Genomic DNA, 22,187 nt, shown 5'->3' with positions numbered 1-22,187 from the left:
TTGCCACCACTGCCAGTTACATATATCACAAATCCATCATTAACGTCTCCATTGCCGAATCTTCACTTCGTAGAGGTATAGTTCAACGAATACGGTGAGAGAGAGAGCTTTGTTTATTAGCATACCTTCCTCCAAATTTCCCTGCTTTCAAGAAATGAAAATCGAGCCTCTAAGAGGACGCAATTGTGAGCAAGGAAACATAACTGAAAGTGAATTTAGTTTTGGAATGAATTCTTGAATGGTTAATTATATAATATATTAATAATATTTTTATTAATTCCACGTGTAATTATGTGGTTCTCAGGGTATTACATAATCCCCCCTCAAAGAGAACATCGTCCTTGGTGTTCATCTCTTGTTGGAACTTTAACTTTTACACATAATATAACAATCTAACAACCAAAAGGGAATCCTTCCCCTTCAAAATGAACGACTTTCATTTCCAAGAAATACCATTAAATGAAACAATAATGTTTTTATCAATAGTCATAAGCATTTACAACTGCAAAAATAAACAATTTCTACTTTCCATCACTTAGCCATTATTCAATTGTTTTAGGGATAAAAACAAAATCTCTATACCAACTTACTAATTAACTGGTGAATACCTTACGCAATAATTCCAATTGCAGGTGGTTTCACAGTCTCTGTGGCAAGCTCCCTATAATATATGATCAACAAATTCAACATAGTTACATTAGTCACAACATTTTCAATCATTAACTTTTTATGCAATGTCAAATGATATTATAACCACAATAATTCCACAAGTACTCAACACCAACCCTTTATTGTATTACCAATTGTGTGAATGTCTTTAGCAGGGGCTAAGACAATTTGCACTTGATACAATTAATGATCATTTCAATGATTAAAGAGCTAGGTGCTCTTTGAGTACTTTTAGAAGTATTGTGTGGATGTCTTTAGTGGGAGCTAAGACAATGTGCACGTGGTGCAGTGATTTATCATTTTGATGATTAGAGGGTTGGTGCTCTCTGAGTACTTGTGGAAGTACTGTGGTAAAAATATCACTTGACATTGCATAGTTGATTGGTAGTTAAATGTATTTCATTTGATTGAAAATGTTGTGACTAAAGTGATTATGTTGGATTTGTTAGTCATACATTTTAGGGTGCTTTCCATGGAGTGTTGATGGGCTATCAAACCATTCTTAAAGTGCTTGCGTAAAAGTGACCATGACTTCTCAGAGTAATTGGTAAGTAATGGTAAGTTGGTATAGAGATTTTGTTTTGTTTCTATGAATTTGAATAATGGTTAAGTGATGGAAAGTAGAACTTGCATATTTTTGCAGTTGTAAATGATTATGCATATTGATAAAACATTATTGTTTTATTTAATGGTATTTCTTGGAAATGAAAGTCATTCATTTTGAAGGGGAAGGATCCCCTTTTGGTTGTTAGATTGTTATATTATGTGTAAAAGTTAAAGTTCCAGCGAGAGATGAACATTGAGGATGGTGTTCTCTTTAAGGGGGGGAGAATGTAATACCCCGAAAACCACGAAATTACATGTGGAATTAATAAAAATATTACTTGTATATTATATAATTAACCATTCAAGAATTTGTTTCAAAACTAAATTCACTTTCACTTATGTTTGCTTGCTCACAGTTATGTCCTCTTGGAGGTTCGATTTTCATTTCTTTAAAAGCAAGGAAATTTTGAGGAAGGTATGCTAATAAACGAGCTGTATCTCTTTGAAAGCAAGGAACTGTATCTCTATGGAGTGAAGATTTGGCAGTGGAGACGTTAATGATGGCTTTGTGATATATGTAACTGGTGGCGGTGGCAATGAGTCATTGTGCTGAAGTCTGTGTTAAGAGAAGAAGACACGTTGAAAAGATAAGTAACCAAGATCATTTATTGAAAAGAATAAGTATTTATTTTGTTAATTCCTAGAAGAAAAAGAAAGTGTGTTTAGTTTGTCTGGAAAGAATGTGTATGCACAAAATAATAGGTACTATGTTAGTCTGTTAGAAAAGAATTTGCATATGCATGAGATTAATAGATTTAATATCTATTATATTAGATTTCTCTTAGAAAAGAATTTGCATATGCATGAGATTAATAGATTTAATATCTATTATATTTTTTTTCTAGTTAAGACTAACCTAAGTACCCACGGGGGATTTGAACCGGTGACCTATTGCAAGGAGTGCGTTAACAACGCACCCATTCACCGTCAATCCAAGGCCCCGTGGGCTAATATCTATTATATTAGAGTTCTTTTAGAAAATAATTTGCACATGCATTAGATTTATATCTATTATGCTAAATTTGCATGCAAAAATAATAGTATTGTGTCAATTTCTTGAAAAAAAAGAAAAATATAAGTTTACATGCAAGAAAAATAACTACTATGTATTTGAGTTCTTGAAAAGATTACATTGAGTTCTTGAAAAGATTACATGAACTGTGCTTACAAGAATATTAAGGATCCATGAAAAGAAATGCATGTAAACTTTGTTTATGAAAAGACAAAGAAACTAAGTTGTTTCATTTAAAAGATTATTGGAGGTATTCACATGATGCCTATGCATTAGATTCCTAAAGAGAAACATTAGACTCTTAAAGAGAATATGTGCTTATGTGCATAAGAATAATATCTCTATTATATTTGATTTTGCATGCACATGAAGAAATAAATTAGTTATTGAAAAGGAAATATGTGTTCTTGCATGCATGAAAATGATAGCTAATGGGTTAGTGTTCTTGGAAAGAATATGTGTATATATTTGCACAAAAGTATGGTTGTTGTATTTCTTGAGAAATAAATATGTTTTTGCATGCAATATTTAGTTAGCTTCCCTTGGAAAAGAAAACATGTGTTTGCATGTTTTAAATTGTGTTAAAATTATTGGAAAGCTTCCACGGTTCTTGTGTGCATGAGCCTAGGTTAAATATATTTATTTTCTTGAAAAGTTTTCATGGCTTTTGTGTGGAAGAGAATTAAATTATCTAAGTCATTTTCCTTGAAAAGGGTTACATGTGAACCTTGCACAACCAAAGAATAACTATTTTCCTAGATCTCTGGAAAAAGAAACGTGTATTTACATACTCAAAGATTAGTTGATTGTGGTAAATCTCTTTATGCATAGAAGACTATAACTATTGTGAAAAAGAATAAGAATCTTTATGCATAGAGACATTAACTATTATATTAACTTCCTTTTGAAAAAAATTATGTATTTGTTTACATGAAAAGAATAGCTAATGATGGTAGAATTCTAGAGAAAAAATATGTGTTGCATACATTAAAGAAAGGCTATTATGATAAGCTCTTACATGCACAAAGAATAGTCATTGTGTTATAAAGATATGTCCTTTGCATGGATAGAAGAACTATTGAGCTATATTTCTTTAGAAAAATTATATGTGATTATTTTTTATGCTATCATAACTATTATGTTAGTTTCTTTTGGAATAAGATCATGTATATGCATGCAAGATTTGTGTTAGCTTTCTTTTGGAAAGAATATACATTTGCATGCGGGAAATGATAGCATGTTATGTTAGCCTACATTGGAAAAGATTCTTTTGAGAAGGAAGATGAATTTACATGTACAAAAATCATAGTAATGTGTTGGTTTCTTTAGAATATATATATTAGTGGTGGTTTAATCTTTTTGAAAAGAATACATGTATCTGTATGCTTTATTGCATTAGTTTTCTAGAAAAGAAAACATGTTTTTGCATGCCCTATTGTGCTAGATTTCCTCGAAAAGGAAACATGTATTTGCATGCTCTATTGTGTTAAGCTTTCTTTTGGGAATATTCTTTTGGAAAGTATATGCATATGAACAACATCTGTGGTGTTATATTTCTTTACATATTTGCATGCACCAAAAGTAATAGTTGAAGGGCTAGTTCTTTCGATAAAGTTTATGTAATTTGCATGCACAAAGATCATAATTGATGTGTTAGTTTCCTTTAAAGGAATCTCTGGACAGTTGTAGTGATTTGTCTTGCAAGAATGTGTGCTTGTGCGAGGGGAATAATAGTTAATGTGGTATTTATTTATAGACATGCTTTGATGGTTATATGCTTATAATTAGGGCATATGCAGTGTTGTTAAAGGAATCATGTTGCGATATTTTGTTTACATCTATTTTCGATGTAATCCTAGCCCCTCACAATGGCTAGTTGACTCATTTAGACCTTTTGAGCTTGTGATGGAGCATCCTAATGCTTTGAGGATGGCTTGACATGATTCATCTTGATGGAGGTCTTCTACTTGAGTTTCTTTGCTTGTTAAGTGATTTTGATGCATGGATAGACTTGAGCATTCTCCCATTGTTGACTTCATGGGTTATATTTGTGTGAAATTTCAATTGCAATTAATTTGGTAATTATTCCCCCATCTTTTACAGATTATTTGTCCCAATAAATTTATTTACTGCAAATACTGAATAAAAACACATGCAAAATTCACCAATTAATAAACCACGAAAACTGAGAAAGCACACACATAAAAATAAACACTGAGATTTTTGGACAAATTGTCCTTGGAAAAACCCCAATGTGGGGAAAACTAGTTCTCCAGATGAGGGTTTTATTATTCTTCAACAAATCTTTAATTGAAAATTACTACAACTACTTGTTGTTAATTGACATAGCTTTGACAAATAATTTTCTTTGACTACCAGCACATGAAAAACGTTGGAAGGATCTCGACCTCCCTCTGCAAGATAATTCAGCCTCCCTTTGAGAAATTATTTGCCTCCTGGGAAAGTGTACAACCTCACATGTGCGACGTCTATTGAAGGAGATACGACCTCCTTCGACAAACAAATTGGCCTGACCTCTCGACCTTCTTTGGAAGAATTCGACCCCAAGAATGGTCTCTCTCCCACACGTGCGAACTATGGATACTCGACCCTCCATGCAACCCCTATGCACCAGATGAATAACTCGATCTCCTGCAATCAAATCGCACTGGCAATCTCTCCTCCTTTGGATCTCAGAAAGTGGAAGAGAATTGATGAAGAAATTTTCCGGAAATGCTTCTCGCTCAGTCATTGTTGAAACCCTTTGCTAGTGTCTCGCGCTATCATTGCGCCCTTGCTCAATTGAATGATCTCCAAGATGCTCATCAACTTCCTCTTGTAATCTCTTGTTGAGCAATCAACGACTAAGATCTAATCTTGATTGATGGTTAAGATCATCTTGACTCCATCAAGTGACTTTTCTAAAAGTCACTAGAGAGAAATCGACTTTTCTCAATTAATACTAATTAATTAACCATTTTCCCTAAGTTAGACTTAGGAAAATAATTAAAAACTGGTTAATAATCCAATTAAGACATTTTCACTTAGAAAAATTAAACTGGGCTTGGTGATAACTAATTCTTTTGGCCACATTGACACCTCTTAAGACTAGAACACCTGTTCGAGTTACACTATCTAAAAATTTGGAGGTCGACTGATACGCATTACAATTTTGGAGCAATCTTTTGACTTGGGTGTAGGCACATTACATGCGAGTTGTGGCATTGCCTTGGCTATTGTAGCCTTGCATTGGGCATTGTAGCATACCTCAAGGGTCGTGACATTGTGTTGAGAGTTGTGTCATTGCTTTGAGAGTTGGAGCTAGCTTGTGGATGTCAACCTTTTAGGATAAAGCATTCATTTACTTTAGCATGCATGTATGTTGTTTCATCGCTTATATAATTGTTTATTGCTAGAACAGAGTTGTCAAATTTTCTAGGTTTGTTGGCATCTTGCATTTGGATTGATGAGTTTACTTGGTGGTTTGACCCCTCACATTTGGAGATCCAAGTATTGGCACATGATTAGATGGTGTTACACCTTGGAGACCTCCTTTGCATTCTATTCTAGGAGGGACAAGCCACCTACTTGGTCCACACGTGCTATGGATGTTGCACATATGTGTTGGAGTGACTTGTATTGGAGGTAATCAAGAAGTTGACTATCATATTTTATTGCTTCTCTTACACGCTACTTTCGAGTTTGAATTTATTATTATATGGGGAGGTCATCTCAGTCTCGAGGGCTCCTTGCAAGCCTTATCAAGCATTATTGTTGAGATGAGGGTGTCCACTTGTCTACTTGGCCTTCTACTTACTTTGAGGACATCCCATTGTTAGGATTCATCACAGTTGTCCATACATATGGAGGAGTTAAGGAGCCATGTTTTCCATTTGGACTAGTTTTTGTACATTCTTTCTTGGTCCATTGATGGGACGTTTTACTTGGAGACCTCACACGCTAATTTTGGAGGTTGTTGCACAACCAGCTCCCTTATTCTATTATTGTTGACTTGTGTCATGGAGTTCATTACTTGAGAGCATTAGTGTTGCTTTTTTTGGATATTTTATTGTATCTTGGAGGAAAATATGGATCTCAAAAACTCATTGCTACTGTTAGTAAAGAGGGTGTTGAAAGGGATTTTTATTGTTATTCCTTGGAGAGATTAGTGGATATAGAAAAACAATTTATATTTTATTGTAGATGAAGATGGAGCTCAAATCTATGTAAAGGTTTGCTATCTTCATTATTTGTTATGGTTGGATTGGGGAAAAGATCCCTTGGAGCTTAATTGAATATCTTTTGGATGTATTTGGAGGATAAGCAAGTTGCTTAATGGATATGGAAGTCTTCTAAATCTTTATGCTATGCTGCTATCTCATGTGGATGAAATCTTCTTGTGTCATGGTTGTGAATGGGGTAAGATCATTCTTCTTCTATTGTGTTTAGCTTTGAGATGTTCTATATTGATGCATGTCTATCTGTATTGGGTGTGCACACTTGGAATTAATTCTTGATAGATACAATTTTCTTAACCATGGGAGTCTATCTTCACTAGTGGTCTCTCTTGATAAATTTCTGAATTTTGGGACAGCAACAAAAGGTTTTCTATTTGCAGCCATATTATTCTTCTTTTCTTTAATATGACAAATCTTCCATTGAACCTTGACTTGACTCCATTTTCCCGATGGAAAGACACCAGTCTCTGATCCTTCCATCCACTTTATTTTACTCAATTCATAAAAGTATGCTTTTTTGGAGTTTATTCTTCATATCACCTTAGAACCCATGGCCTAAAATTTCAGCAATCTTATTATAGGGAAACCCCCTCTAAGCCAAAGAAGAGCCAGCCGAAAGTGCATAGGAGGTTTGGTGAGCTGATAGTGGCCTCCTTTTATAGTTACACTAAAGCCTTGTTTGAGCGTTAGGACTATATCTCAAGAAGTGAGGGTTTGTGTGATAACAGGAACTTTCCACCTTAGGTGCTAGTTTTGTATCAGTGTCTTTGCAACATCTGTTGGCTTGAATAAAAGACTGCTATAACTCCTACATCAATCTGTATGTGAAAGAATGATTTGACCTGGACTTCATGATTTAGTTAATTATTCTCAAACTGGGCTGGCTCTCAGCAGTTAGTCAACTAAGTTAATTTGCATTATATCTTGACTGCATTTTGAAATTGTCTTGAGCCGTAAAGATGGATTTCATATACCTGTGGTTCAGTAATTTATTCATTAGGTTTTGAAAGTTGTTTCTGATCAAATGTCCAGTTAGTCTATTCTTGGAGAGGTTGTAATCTTTCTTAATGTTTTTTGTTTAGGTGGGAAACTATATTCATGCAAGGGGCTTCTCAGTTTATCATGTATTCCTACAGGTTTCGGTATGGAATGACATTAGTTTTCTGAGTTTTGAAACTTATTTATGAGGAGTCACCACATACTACTTTAACATCAAGCATTCACAATTACTGATATCCATGAAAATTTGATTAAATGGATATATCTTGTCTACTTGTATCGATACAGAAATATGCAGAGAAGGCATTGCAACATTTTCTTCGTGTTCGCCCAAACTCATCATTGGATCTCTTACTGGTAATTCGTTTATGCATTTTATTGGATCATGTAGGAGGAAATTTTGCGAGACTGAAAGAAATTAGTGCAGATAAAACCTAATTTGAGAATTTTCTTCTGGAGTGATTTAAACTATTTGTTTTTGAATTTCATCCATTTCAATGGGAAGGATATGAATTGTGTCAAGGCTATGCTTTGCCCCATGCAACACATTTTCGGTTGTCAGTCAACTCAGTTCATTGAAATTTAATCTAAATTCTACCTTGTCATAGTGGTTATTAACAGCAATGGTTCATAAGGGACAAACTTTTATAGTTTGATCAATATTTCCACCTCCAAGCAGAATAAATCATTTGAATTTTGAGATGAGGCACTCCATAAATTTTACTGTGTATATTAATGGAAAGCATATGTAGTATAAATATTTTCTCTTATTACTATCCTGCCCCCATTGGCCTATTTTTTCATTTCTGTTTTGTAACATCTTTCCCTTAGAGTGAGGCCACGAACCTTGTCACAAGAGTTCTGAGATAAACATGATCATCATTGATCATGAACCCCAGAGTTCAAAGTTGATCATCATTGAAGATTAAAGCTAGTCAATATTTACTTGTAGGATTGGGCCTGACATCTCGAGGCAATTTTTAGGTAGCATAGTTCTAGCTTATCTAGAGGCAGAGTAATGATTTGGCAAACTGGAATAAAGAATTAAGTGTTGAATGAAAAGAGTTATGCAACCATGATAATTGAACATGTAGAAAGGTTTTAAATAAATTAAGAGCAGTATTGTCAGCATATTCCAAACTTTATAGGATTAGAAACTTATTTCATTTTTTAGATTTAAGAACATATTCAACCTATACTGACATGACTCCAGAAAAGAAGAAAATGTAGTATCAGATTTGGTGGTAGTTTCTGTCAATAATAAGGTAGCAAGACACCACTCTTGGATGAAGAATCAAATTTGTGGCCTTGTTGAAACATCTTCATCTTAAAGTCCATAAAATAATTTCTTGACTGTCTTGATATGTGGTCTTTTGATGATGACAATAGGATCCAAAACTTTTGTTGTTGTAGACTGCTTCTTCGATCAAGGGTTTGATTCTTTGATGTAGGTCTTGATCTTTTGCTTTGATAACCTTCGACTTGCTTTGATGCCTTTCTTGAAACTCGATCCTTGAATGTCTCTTTGATTAGATGCCCTTCCTTTGACTTCAGCACCTTAGATCTGATATCATGTTGGGAAATCTAGGGCATTAGCATTAGGCGATTTTACTTCCATTGGTGACTGTTTGTGTATGCATTTTACTTGTTTAGATTAGGATCTTCTTCATGTTAGATTATTAGTGTTCTTCTTCATCAAACAATAACCAATGCATAAACATAAGAGACACAGCATGTAGGCTATGAGCTAGGGCCAAAACCTCTCTCTTTGAGAGGAAAACCTGCACAAATTCTTTTTATAGAGATTCCAATTGACGAATACCAAGACCAAGACCCTTGACCTAGTAGCCTCTCCAAGACCAAGACACACGTCCTTTTTCCATCTTCTCGTCTTCTCTTCCACTTCGACCTTCTTCATAGCATAAACTGAGATCATCTCTTCTCATGACAACGAACTGTCATGTCATCAAAAATACCTTACTACACTTGATATAACACCGAGACAGAGGTACTGTAAGGTAACATCTATACTGTGATTATATCCACTTCATAGATTACTGTCACTGTGATCCGAGCTTTGTTGCCTCTTTAGAGGGATCTGATTTCCCTTCAACACTTTGTTATTCCAAACTGTTATCTCATGTGTCACTGCCCATCCGAAATACAGAGAGAGAGATCTAAATTCTGTTGACTGAGATCAACTCCTCACTTCTTCGTTGTTGTACCTTCCTCGAACTTTCTTCTGCACTATCATCCGAACTATATACTGTGACTGCCCATCCGAATGCAGAGGATAATCCGAACTTCTGTTCTTGTGAATTCTCAGAGATATGCGAAGTCTGAACTTCTGTTGCCACTGAAAACTTCAGAGAGATATGACCGAAATTTTGTCTCTGTGGACTGGGCCAAGGTTTCTATTTATAGTTGTTGGTGCATATTAATAAGCCGACATGATACTTCGAATAGGTGTGTCTTCTTGAGTGAGCCGACATGAGTTCCTTTATTCATCTTGAGGCCGACATAGGAAGAGGACTGTGTGCTAGTCGTTGGAGGGCTATTTTACTAGATTACATTTGACATGACATTGACTCTTTGACAAATCCTAAGGCTCTCAATGGGAGCCATCTAAAATAAAATCACTTGCTCATGAAACCCATGAAGCAAGGCTTACAATAATAATTTTATTTTCTTCATTACATCATTTACAAAAGTCACAATTACATGTCATTATGAAGACTGAACCTAGTTACATTTTACAACACCCATAATCAAATTGTAACTTCTCAGCAGATGGTAAACTTAATTTGGAAAGGAGCACCTGCCTATATGATCCAATGTCATCAGATGGAATTATTGTCCTCAGAAGTAGTCAGTGATGAACAAACCAAGATTCAAGAATGAATTAAAAAATGCAAGAAGGTGTTCCAAGATCTTCCTCTACAGATGCCTCTTGAAAGGGAAATTGAGCTCATAATCAAAGTCAAGGCCAGGTCAAACCCTATCAGCATTAACCCATATAGATATCCACATCATCAAAAAACTGAAATTGAAAGAATATTCCAAGACCTCTTAAAATGTGGTATCATTACAAAAAGTAGAAGCCCTTACACTGCTCCTATGAATTTGTGATTCTAGTTTTGAAGAAAGGCGGATCATTGAGATTATGCATAGATTACAGAAGACTGAACATGATAACAATTAAGAACAAGTTCCCTATTCCCTTCATAGACAAAATGTTGAATGAACTTCATGGAGCCAGATATTTTTCAAAATTAGACTTGAGATCGGGATGTTACCAAATTAGAGTAAGATTAGAGGACACTGCGAAAATCGTCGTCCAAACTCATGAAGGTCACTACAAGTTTAAAATAATGCCTTTTGGTTTAACTAATGCTCCAACAACTTTCCAGGCTACTATGAAAGGAGCAAACATCTATAACACATGGAACAAGTTCTAATTGTACTAAAACAAAAATCATTTTTATGTAAATATTGCCAAATGCACTTTCGGAATGTTGAATTTTCCAGTACAATAGATACAAGTACGTATTTTTAAAACGTGATAATTACTTCCAATGATATAGATGATTATTTAACCCTTTCAATATATCATAATTACACATATAGAAATTCAACCTTAGAAACACTAGAACAATAGAAATCGCAATGCAAAAAAAGACAAAAAGATTTTACCCTAGGAAAACCCACCATGGGGGAAAAACCCAACCAACCTTTTCGTTAGAGAATCAATGCAACAAGAGATACATCAAAGTCAACTAACTAGCAAGATGACCTCCACCAAGAGCCAAGTCAAACTTCCACAAGATCCAAGACAAATGTCAGCGATTTTGTCCATAGAAGCTCTACAACAAGGTCTCCAATTCGCACTGTGCCACAAAGATATTGTTAATTTTAGGTATGTTCTATGCTTAGAGCAATTTCTTTCAATTTTCACAGTTAGCTCAATATCTTTTCCAAATTAGCAATCACATCAACATAATAGTAAATTGTAGATAGAACATAAACATAAATCACAAAAGACAAGCCAAGACAAGAGGACACAATATGTGGCGCTAGCCAGGGACAAACCCCAATGTGGGGAAACCCTGGATCAATTCTTCTTATATTTCTTCAATAGTTCAGTAGAGAGAGAGAGAGAGAGAGATAGTACATTTACAACAAAAGTCAACACTTTGACTTATAATAGCATATATCATCTCTAAGAAGATGATACATGAGGTAGCTGAACTCAGTTGAAGACATGCTGCTTCAACTGATTCTCCAAGGTGACTCCATCACTTATCATTGTGCTGCACCTCATCATCATGCTGCACCTCACTGTGCTGCATCGTGCTGCACCCAACATCACTATGTTGGACCTCATTACCATGCTACACACATCATACTGCTGCACCTTCTGGTATTGCAACATCTTGTTGCACTTACCAGTGCTGCCTCACCCTGTACCTTACTGTGCCCATCATGATGCATCTCATTGTAGCATTTAATATCACTGTACTATACTAGCAAGTGATGCACACAACATGCTACACTTCACTTTGTCATGATGCCCATCATTGTGCTGTAGCATCATGCTGCCCCTTATCACAATGCTGTTCATACTGCTGCAACATGATTGCTTGCTGTCCCATGCAAGCACCATGTCCTTGCTGTCCCATCTACCATGCTCCACCATGATTGCATTATCTGCACCTTGCTGTTGCTGCTGTCCCATTGTAACATTGCTGTACCATGTCATAGCTTGCTGTCCCAAGTACCATGCTCCAACAAGCACCATGTCCTTGCTGTCCTATTTACCATGCTGCTGTCCCTTCCAGCACCATGCTCCAACAAGCATCATGTCCTTGCTGTCCTCTTTACCATGCTGTTGTCCCTTGCAGCACCATGTTTGCCACTGCTGTCCCACTGTTAGTAAGCAATACTAGCCCGCTAGTGCTGCGACCAACCGAGGAGAGGCTCCTCCATGTCACGTTGTTCTCTTGAGGGTCTGTCCACCTCAACGCTGCCCTACAATACTTCCAACAACTTGCTATGGCCTGCGGCCTAGCTTGCTGTAGCTTTCGGCCTCCTCAACATGCCCACAGTCACTCAAATTCCAGCGTTATGCTCCTCCTTTACTTGGCCTAGTAGCCTGCCCTCTCGGCCATCCTTCCAACAATCTGGTCACCTGAATAGACCTGTGGCTAGGGCTTGGACAGACCTGCGGCTAGGGCTTGGACAGACCTAAGGCTAGGGCTGGACAAACCTGCAGCTAGGGCAGATTAGACCTACGTATAAGGGCAGTGAGTAGGGCCTCCTCCACCGTGTTATATCTCCATTCTTGGACTGAAACTAGGCTCCTTTAGGCAGTGTATAGAAGAAGTGATAGGCCTCCCTCTTGACTGTGTCTAGGGCTTGTAGAGACCAGCGTATAGGGCAGCGTGTAGTGCTCCTTCTTGACTACGTCTAGGTCTCATGCTAGGGCTTGTTATCTTCTGCATTTAGAGCTTCCTCTCCTAGATTTCTCTTCCACTAAAACCCAGAACAAGTGGAGAGAAATCAATAGTGAAAGTGTGTGTAGAAATGACTATCAAGTCACCTCCTTTTATACTAAAACGTTGAGCACACATGGGGGTTATTTGGTTGCTGGCCGACCTTGACGAATTGTCTTATAACACAAATAAATTCATAACTCCATGAATACTTATCAGAATCGGATGATCTTTAGATCAATCCTACACCTCTCGATGAGAGGATTCCAAGAAAAATATCAGCTGCCATAAATAAGATGAACCACATGGAGTTTGGCCCTGGTTGCGAATTTTAACACTCCCTCTCAACTAGGGAGAACTCCATCTGCTGATCCATCTGCCAGACTGTACTATCTCTTCCATCAGTGCCCTACATTGCTCTGCTCTGCAGAACCATGAAGAAGAAGAATTGATCGAGAATGTCTCATACCATTCTTTATTGACCCGAAGTTAGTCCCATATGAAGAGAGTGTCATACCAGTCTTACTGATCATCAGTACCAAAAGAGAGTGAGCTATATCACTCTTACTGACCTGAAGTCAGTTTCATTGATCCCAGATCAATATCACAAGAGAGTGTCTCAAACCTCTCATACTGATCCCAGATCAGTTTCATTGATCCCAGATCAATATCACAAGAGAGTGTCTCAAACTACTCATACTGATCCCAGATCAGTTTCATTTCCCAAATCAGTTTCATTGATCCCAGATCAACGGAGGTCATCTTAACATAGGGAGTACGGTAGATACAACGATGCGTTCATCGATAGTACTACTACCATTTCCCTACTCATTGGCCAGATGAGAGGTACTTTCCATGAGTCCTAGACTGCATGGGTAGGATGCCTCGACAGGAGAATCACTCATCATGTCCATAAGTTGCCACGGGGTATCACAGGGGAAGGTTGAACCATTCACCCTGTACACAACGCACCATTAGGGGAGGGTGAGTCGCACTATGGTCGCTTGTTGCTCCAAGAAGTACCCCAAGCCCCCGGAGCTCCTAGAGCTTAATGCATGCATCATGCAAGACCCTCACAAGAGGGTCTCTCAATGACTCCAAGTTGTTCTCGGAAAGTCACAAATTTGACCTTTCCTTGGGGATTTGACAGAATGTTTGCGACTTGCACATCAATTGCAATGCGATGGAGCCTTCTTGCTCATCGATGTACCATATCCCAGATAAGGTAGTATCTGATGTCTATATGCTGGAGCAATCATAGAATACGAGATTCCTCAATAATCGAATCCCCTTTTGGTTGACACAGAAGATCACGGTGGTATCCATCATGTGTCAAACAACTCACTGAAGAGCTTCCGCAACCACGCAGCTTCACACGAGGTTATACTTGTAGCTATGTATACGGTCTCAGTTGTGCTTATAGCAACCGACTTCTGCTTCTTGCTCATCCAAGATATCGAAGCAGAACCCAAAGAGAACCAACACTCATAAGTGCTCTTGCGATCCTCCACATTGTCTGCCTAGTCAGCATTTGAATAATCATGCAGCTTCACATTTCCGACAGTGTATCTCAATCCATGAGAGATTGTGCCCCAAAGATATCTCAAAAGATTCTTGGCACCAATCCAGTAAGGCTCAACCATATACGAGCTCATCATGCGAATTGCAAAACATATGTCAGGACGGAAGTTCACCAAGAACATCAATGCGAATGAGTTTATGAAACTCAGAGGCATTTCCCAAATCAGGTTCGACATTACTACCACATAACTTCAGAAAGTTAAGATCCTCAAGGTAGTCACGAGCTTGCAGTTTACCATTACAAATCCGGAATGCAACACCCTCTTACTTTTGCAAATGAGAGGGTCTGCACCTATCAGAAAGAGGTTGTCCTTTGAAGGTGCCGGTATGAGAGCTCTATCATCCACAACCTTCAAGCAATGGTTTGGATCGGCTTCACTCCTAGTGAATCTCTATCATCCACAACCTTCAAGCAATGGTTTGGATCGGCTTCACTTCTAGTGAATCTCAACGTCATTAGATAGCTATCAATCCTCTCATACTACGCCTGGGGTGTTAAGCCATAGAGGACTTTCTTCCACCTGCATACATGAGATTCCTGATCATGAATCTCAAACCCCTCGGGTTGTTCCAAACCTGTGGATTTGCTAAATGAGGGGAATGGTCCCCTTGTAAGATTTTCCTTCGATACATCTCAGACATGTACCTTCATGCTCCTTTTGAATTCAGGCATCCTTGGCACCATCTGACTCACATCGAGTAGGGCCCCATAATATGTAGACCTCTGGTGCTATAGATGAGATGTGATAACTGACATGGTCCCCAATGGACCATCCTGCAACTCGATACAAATTGCCAACCCTGAACCCATGAGTAAAAGCATCTTTGAAAATTCTATAAACATGTACCTTTCCATCGATGAATTCGACCCTGAAACCTTTGACTTCCATTGCCAAAATGGACACCAGGTTCTTCTTGCGATCAGGTACATAAAGAGCTTCTTTTAAATGAATTGAGTTACCCTCATTGAATTGAGAGGTAACATTCCCTACACCCTTTCTGGGATAGGTGGCATTGACTCCAAGTATAATCCCACGAGTGTTTCCATCTCTACCAAATTAGAGAGAGCACCCTCCTATTTGATGAAGTGCCTTGAAGCACTACAATCAATAAGCCAGATTCCCAAAGAGTCTAGAGGAGAGGGCCAATATAAGATAATGCTTCTTTATCTTATCAGAAACAATATTTGATTCTTCATACCTGGGGTTCCTTGCTTTCTTCGAAGAGTCGACTATTTCCTTGATGACCTGCATTACCTGTCATTCCTTCGATCATTGAAGATGTCCCTGGAATGATTGTTATCTTCATCAAGTGATGTGTTCCTGCCATTTAGACACTCCTTCACATAATGGCCAAACTTATTACAAACAAGGCATCTTCCTTTCCTTCCAACCTTAGATCTATACTTCCCATTGAAGTGCTTTAGGTAGGCCATCAAAAGCTTTCGCTGCGCCATTCTAATTATGTTCTCTGCTTCAACTTCACCCTTGGTGGATTTGAAGAGGGATGAGGAATCCATTGATCCTTTTGTCCTTTCCCAACTGTCTTCGGTGATTGCTCTTTCACTCTTGCTTGGGCTTTGTCTTCACCTTAGTTCTGATACCATGTTAATTTTAGGTATGTTCTATGCTTAGAGCAATTTATTTCAATTTTCACAGTTAGCTCAATATCTTTTCCAGATTAGCAATCACATCAACATAATAGTAAATTGCAGATAGAACATAAACATAAATCGCAGAAGACAAGCCAAGACAAGAGGACACAAGATGTGGTGCTAGCCAGGGACAAACCCCAATGTAGGGAAACCCTTGATCAATTCTTCTTATATATTCTTCAGTAGTTCAACAGAGAGAGAGAGAGAGAGAGAGATAATACATTTACAACAGAAGTCAACACTTTGACTTATAATAGCATAGATCATCTCTAAGAAGATGATACATGAGATAGCTGAACTCAGTTGAAGACATGTTGCTTCAACTAATTCTCCAAGGTGACTCCATCACCTATCATTGTGCTGCACCTCGTCATCATGCTGCACCTCACTGTGTTGCATCATGTTGCACCCATCATCACTATGTTGGACCTCACTACCATGCTGCACACATCATATTGTTGCACCTTTCGGTACTGCAACATCTTGCTGCACTTACCAGTGTTGCCTCATTCTATACCTTACTGTGCTCATCATGCTGCATCTCATTGTAGCATTTAATATCACTGTACTATACTAGCAAGTGCTGCACACAACATGCTACACTTCACTTTGTCATGATACCCATCATTGTGCTGTAGCATCATGCTGCCCCTTATCACAATGTTGTCACTGCTCATACCGCTGCACCATGATTGCTTGCTGTCCCATGCAAGCACCATGCCCTTGCTATCCCATCTACCATGCTTCACCATGATTGCATTTTCTGCACCTTGCTGTTGCTGCTGTCCCATTGTAACATTGCTGTACCATGTCATAGTTGCTGTCCCAAGTACCATGCTCCAACAAGCACCATGTCCTTGCTGTCCTATTTACCATGCTGCTGTCCCTTCCAACACCATGCTCCAACAAGCACCATGTCCTTGTTGTCCTATTTACCATGTTGCCGTCCCTTGCAACACCATGCTTGCCACTGTTGTCCCAATGTGCTTTTGCTGCTCCTATATGGCATTGCTGCACTATGTTTTCCACTTTGCTATCCTAAGTGGCATTGAAGTGCCTTGTGACATTGCAACATCATGCTGCACATTACTAGCACTACTGTCCCTTTGTTAGTTAGCAATACTAGCCCTCTAGTGCTGCGGCCAACCTAGGAAAGGCTCCTCTGAGTCACGTTGTCCTCTTGAGGGTCTGTCCACTTCAACGCAACCCTACAATACTTCCAACAACTTGCTATGGCCTGCGACCTAGCTTGTTGTAGCTTTCGGCCTCCTCAACATGCCCAAACAATCACTCAAATTACTCGGCCTAGCAGCCTGCCCTCTCGGACCTCCTTCCAACAATCTGGTCACCTGAATAGACCTGCAGCTAGGGCTGGACAGACTTGTGGCTAGGGCAGATTAAACCTGCGTATAAGGGCAGTGAGTAGGGCCTCCTCCACTGTGTTATATCTCCATCCTTGGACTGCGGCTAGGCTCCTTTAGGCAATGTATAGAAGCAGTGATAGGCCTCCCTCTTGAATGCGTCTAGGGCTTGTAAAGATCAGCGTATAGGGCAGCGTGTAGGTCTCCTACTTGACTGCGTTGAGGTCTCATCCTAGGGCTCCTTACCTTTTGCGTTTATGGCTTCCTCTCCTAGATTTCTCTTCCATTAAAACCCAAAACAAGTGGAGAGAAATCAAGAGTGAAGTGTGTGTAGAAATGACTGCCAAGTCACCTCCTTTTGTACTAAAACGTTGAGCACACATGGGGGTTATTTGGTTGTCGGCCGACCTTGACGAATTGTCTTATAACACAAATAAATTCATAACTCCATGGATACTTATCCGAATCGGATGATCTTTAGATCAATCCTACTCCTTTCGATGAGAGGAGTCCAAGAAAAATATCAGCTGCCATAAATAAGCTGACCCACATGGAATTTGGCCCTAATTGCAAATTTTAACAGATATACCACATAAACAAGGTCTCAAGAGGGTTGAAATTTGTCCTTGACTTAGCCTTAGAAAACAGGATAATGCCACAAATTTTTGTGCTTTAGATCTTTTCGCACTATGCCATTAAACCTTCCCACTATATTACAAAAGCATATGCCACAAAGAAATGTTTAGAACTTGGCCTCCTTTGATCACTATGCGAGGGTTATAAGATGATTTTTCTCCTTCTGATTTTTGCTCTCCAAATCTCCTTTTCTTCTTCGCTTGAACAAAGATAGATGTGTGATCCAAAGTGTCCTTGGAGGAGAGCGAATAGGATTTTTATAGCCTTCCACTCATGTGAATGGGTCTCTCATGGGCAAGCTGACATGACTCTTGGAGAGCCGACTTGATGCGAGGGTTATAAGATGATTTTTCTCCTTCTGGTTTTTGCAATCCAAATCTCCTTTTCTTCTTCGCTTGAACAAAGATAGATGTGTGATCCAAGGTGTCCTTGGAGGAGAGTGAATAGGCTTTTTATAGCCTTCCACTCATGTGAATGGGTCTCTCATGGGCAAGCCAACATGACTCTTGGAGCGCCGACTTGGACTCTTGTGGAGGAAAAATTACTAATTCAAAAATTCAATTTTTCCCGCTTTGATAAGGCAATGAAGAACATGCCTTATAATATTTCTTTTGAATATAAAACAAATAATTTTATTTTCTTGCAAGCATGGAGAACATGCTTAATATAAATTTTATGAATATAATTTATATTTCATAATTACAAGTACAAATGAATATTATGAAGACCGACCATTGCTACAAAATTCAACACTCCCTCTTAGCTAGGGAGGTATTCATAATGACTATCTAGATGTTCTCTGTATACATGATCTCTTTAAGGAAAGGTAAAACTCATCGATAACATCATCATCTAGGTCAACACTCTTGACCTACATTAGCATCATCATCAATAGGTACCACAACCTAGGTTAGCTTTCCTAACCAATGGTATTCACTCAGTTAGTCACCATGATTTGGTGGGCGCCTCACCTCATTGTACTCTGACTAGTTTAGGGTTGCCCCCACCCATGGTCAAACCCTAGGGAAACCCGTGCCCCAAGTCCAAAGGCCTTGCTCTAGGCCATGATGCTAAAGAGGCCTCCACTCCATTGAGTGTCCAGGCCATAGGAACCATTCTCTTTAGAATGTCGGTCCCTTATGCTATCTCACCAATAGTCTGGTCCATGCTCCTGTTGTCACTAATAGTCCGAGCCACGACCCTATTGTCCACCCATCCACAATTCAAGCAATGCTCCTGTTGTCACCAATAGTCCAAGCCATGCCCCTGTTGATGTCACATCAATGCTCCCTCTCACTAATAGAGGGGTTCTCCACAAGTCCAAGCTTGTCTCTAAAGTATACAAACTTCGCTCAAGACAAAGGCTTTGTGAGAATGTCAGTTGTCTGATCATTGGTGGAGATATACAGGAGCCTTGCTGCTCCCTTTTGTACCATACCACGAATTTAGTGGGACTTGATCTCAATATGCTTCGTCTTGTAATGATTAGCACAAAACAACACAGTCGATTCCAACATTTGGTCGAACAATCCAAAGAGTAGCTTACAAAGCCATACTCCCTCACAACATGCCAAACATGCTACAATATACTTTGTTTTTGCAACACTAAGTGTGATAGAGGTCTATTTCCTTCTTATCTAGGATATCATAGCAGAACCAAAACTAAAAGATATATCGGATGTACTCTTCTTGTCATCTGCGCTCCCTTCCCCATGATAACTCGTATATCCCTGTAGCTATATCTCACCACTCTAAGCATATCTCAAACAATAGTCAACAATACCATACAAATACCTCAATATATGCTTTGTTGCAATCCAATGCTCATGTCTCGGTTCCATATGGAATTGACTCAAGGTGTTCATTGCAAAGCAAATGTATGGCCTGGTATTCACCAAATACATCAATGTTCCAATAAATTTTTGGTACTTGGATGGATTTACTAGAGCAGACGCAGAATCTCTCAACTTTCCTAGATTCGTCACCATAGGAGTTGCCATAGACTTGCATTCCATCATGCCAAATTTCTGAAGGATCTTGATGACATATTTTCCTTGCCCAAGAAGGATTTCACCAAGTTTCTGCCAGACTTCCAGTCCCAAATAGTAATGCATCAAGCCAAGATCCTTCATGTCAAATTCAAAGGCCAACTCCCTCTTATATTGAACAATAAGATGCTCTACACCTGTCAAAAACAAATCATCAACATATAGTAGCAACATCATAAGCTCACCCTTCACAACCTTGACATAAAGGTTTAGAGAAACCAAGTCTCGTTAGATATCCATCAGTTCTGGAATACCAAGCTCTCGTGCTTGCTTAAATTCATGCAAGGGCTTCTTTAATCTGCAAGCATGAGTTTCTATCCCATGAGCCTCAAACCTTGAGGTTGCTTTATGTATAGCTCTTCTTCAATCATGTCATTGAGGAAGGCGATTTTCACATCCATCTGATGTAACTTCCATCCCATAAATGAAGTAAGAGAAAAACAAGAGATCTAATTGTGGTGTACCTGACAACCAGTGCAAAGGTTTTATCATAATCTTCTCCCTCTTTCTGGGAGAATCTTCTAGCCACGAATCTTGCCATGTATCTGATGGATGCATGATCTTATATATCAACTATCAATGACAATTCATCGAACTCAGAGGTCAATTCCCTCTGAAGTTAAAAAACAGGGTTCTTGAGGATGTCTTGACTTCTCCTTCAATGAGCTCTTCTACTCACAAGCTTGAGGTAGCTCTTATGTACACCTCTTCCTCCTTAGTTATTGAGGAAAGCGGCTTCAACATTAACCTAGTGCAATCTTTTAAAATAATGATAATAGAAATGTACCTCTCATCTGGGACAAATGCCTTGTCATGGTCCTCTCCCTCTTTTTGGGAGAACCTTCTATTGTTAGATCTTGAAGACGCGATTATCAAAGCATACTTCAGGCTTGTTGATATAATCACTCCTTCCGAGTCGAGATCTCATCAATATCCCTCAACACAAGTCCTCTTGTCATACACCTTGCTTTGTTCTTCCACTTGCTACCAAAGTCTAGGCAACCTTTAATATATACCTGCATTCCTCACTAGGAGGTCATGGAAGAACAATTACAACCAAGCAAAGAATTCAAAGACAAGAGAATAACTACTAGTAAAATCAACAACAATGGTAATAATCAATTAAGAGAGATATAAAATACTTATCTCTTGAGAAGAATATCGTCTTCCTCTTGATTTTTAGCCCTTATGCATTCATCTACAACTTTATTAACTCTAACCACATTATCATCATGATGTCATTACAAGAACTAGGGTTTCTTCAACAAAAACGTCCAATCTAAGGGTTTTGTCCATAAACCATTGGGGCTTTCTTTTCCAAGCCTTGTTGCTTGCCAGGGCTTACTAACCCTAGATATCCAAAATCTTTGGTCTTCCAAATCCTATATTTTCACTTTATATCTCCTTGCAAATGCTTAGGGTTTCTACTTTTAGCGAAAACATTTAGCTATGGTTTTATCTCAAGCCCTAGGTCTTCATTACCCTTCAAAAACTAGTTTAGGGTTTACAAACCATATTTTCACAAGACTTTTGCAAAAATCTCTTTTCCATAAGTAAGAGTCTTCATAATTGGAAGTGTTCCACCTTGATGATGTTAATTTTTAGGGCTTGAAGAAAAGCATACACAATAGAGGCACCATGATTTAGGTTAGAGACTAGGGGAAAACACCACAAGGGTATAACACAACCATATTTTTCTTTTATTAGATATTCATCAAATGTTCAATTGAGATACAAAGTACAATGAGACACATCAATCATATCAGGCCACCTAGGGCCAACTAGGGTTCGTGCATGATCCTCATATAGACATCACTGCACTGTCATAGTTGTTCTGCCATCTGTTAAAATTGGAAACTAGGGCCAAATTCCACTTTGGACATATCCTTTG

General features: G+C 38.4%; 1 protein-coding gene across 2 annotated transcripts in view; it reads left to right on the top strand.

Annotated features, from left to right (window-relative positions):
- The window catches only part of LOC149266377 (mediator of RNA polymerase II transcription subunit), a 182,406-nt gene that overhangs the window by 136,572 nt on the left and 23,647 nt on the right, over positions 1 to 22,187 (top strand). For both annotated transcript variants that reach the window (XM_089430482.1, XM_089430486.1), the window contains exons 4-5: positions 7,608 to 7,667; positions 7,813 to 7,881. In XM_089430482.1, the coding sequence (XP_089286608.1) occupies positions 7,608 to 7,667; positions 7,813 to 7,881 (129 nt within the window). The remainder of the gene's footprint in view (positions 1 to 7,607; positions 7,668 to 7,812; positions 7,882 to 22,187) is intronic.

The sequence above is a fragment of the Pinus tabuliformis genome, chromosome 6 (assembly GCF_031772625.1).
Source record: "Pinus tabuliformis cultivar Carrire ecotype Pingquan chromosome 6, CPIR1, whole genome shotgun sequence".
Classification (NCBI taxonomy): Eukaryota; Viridiplantae; Streptophyta; class Pinopsida; order Pinales; family Pinaceae; genus Pinus; species Pinus tabuliformis.
Note: the sequence above shows the minus strand (reverse complement) of the source record. Positions and strands in the feature narration are given on the sequence as shown.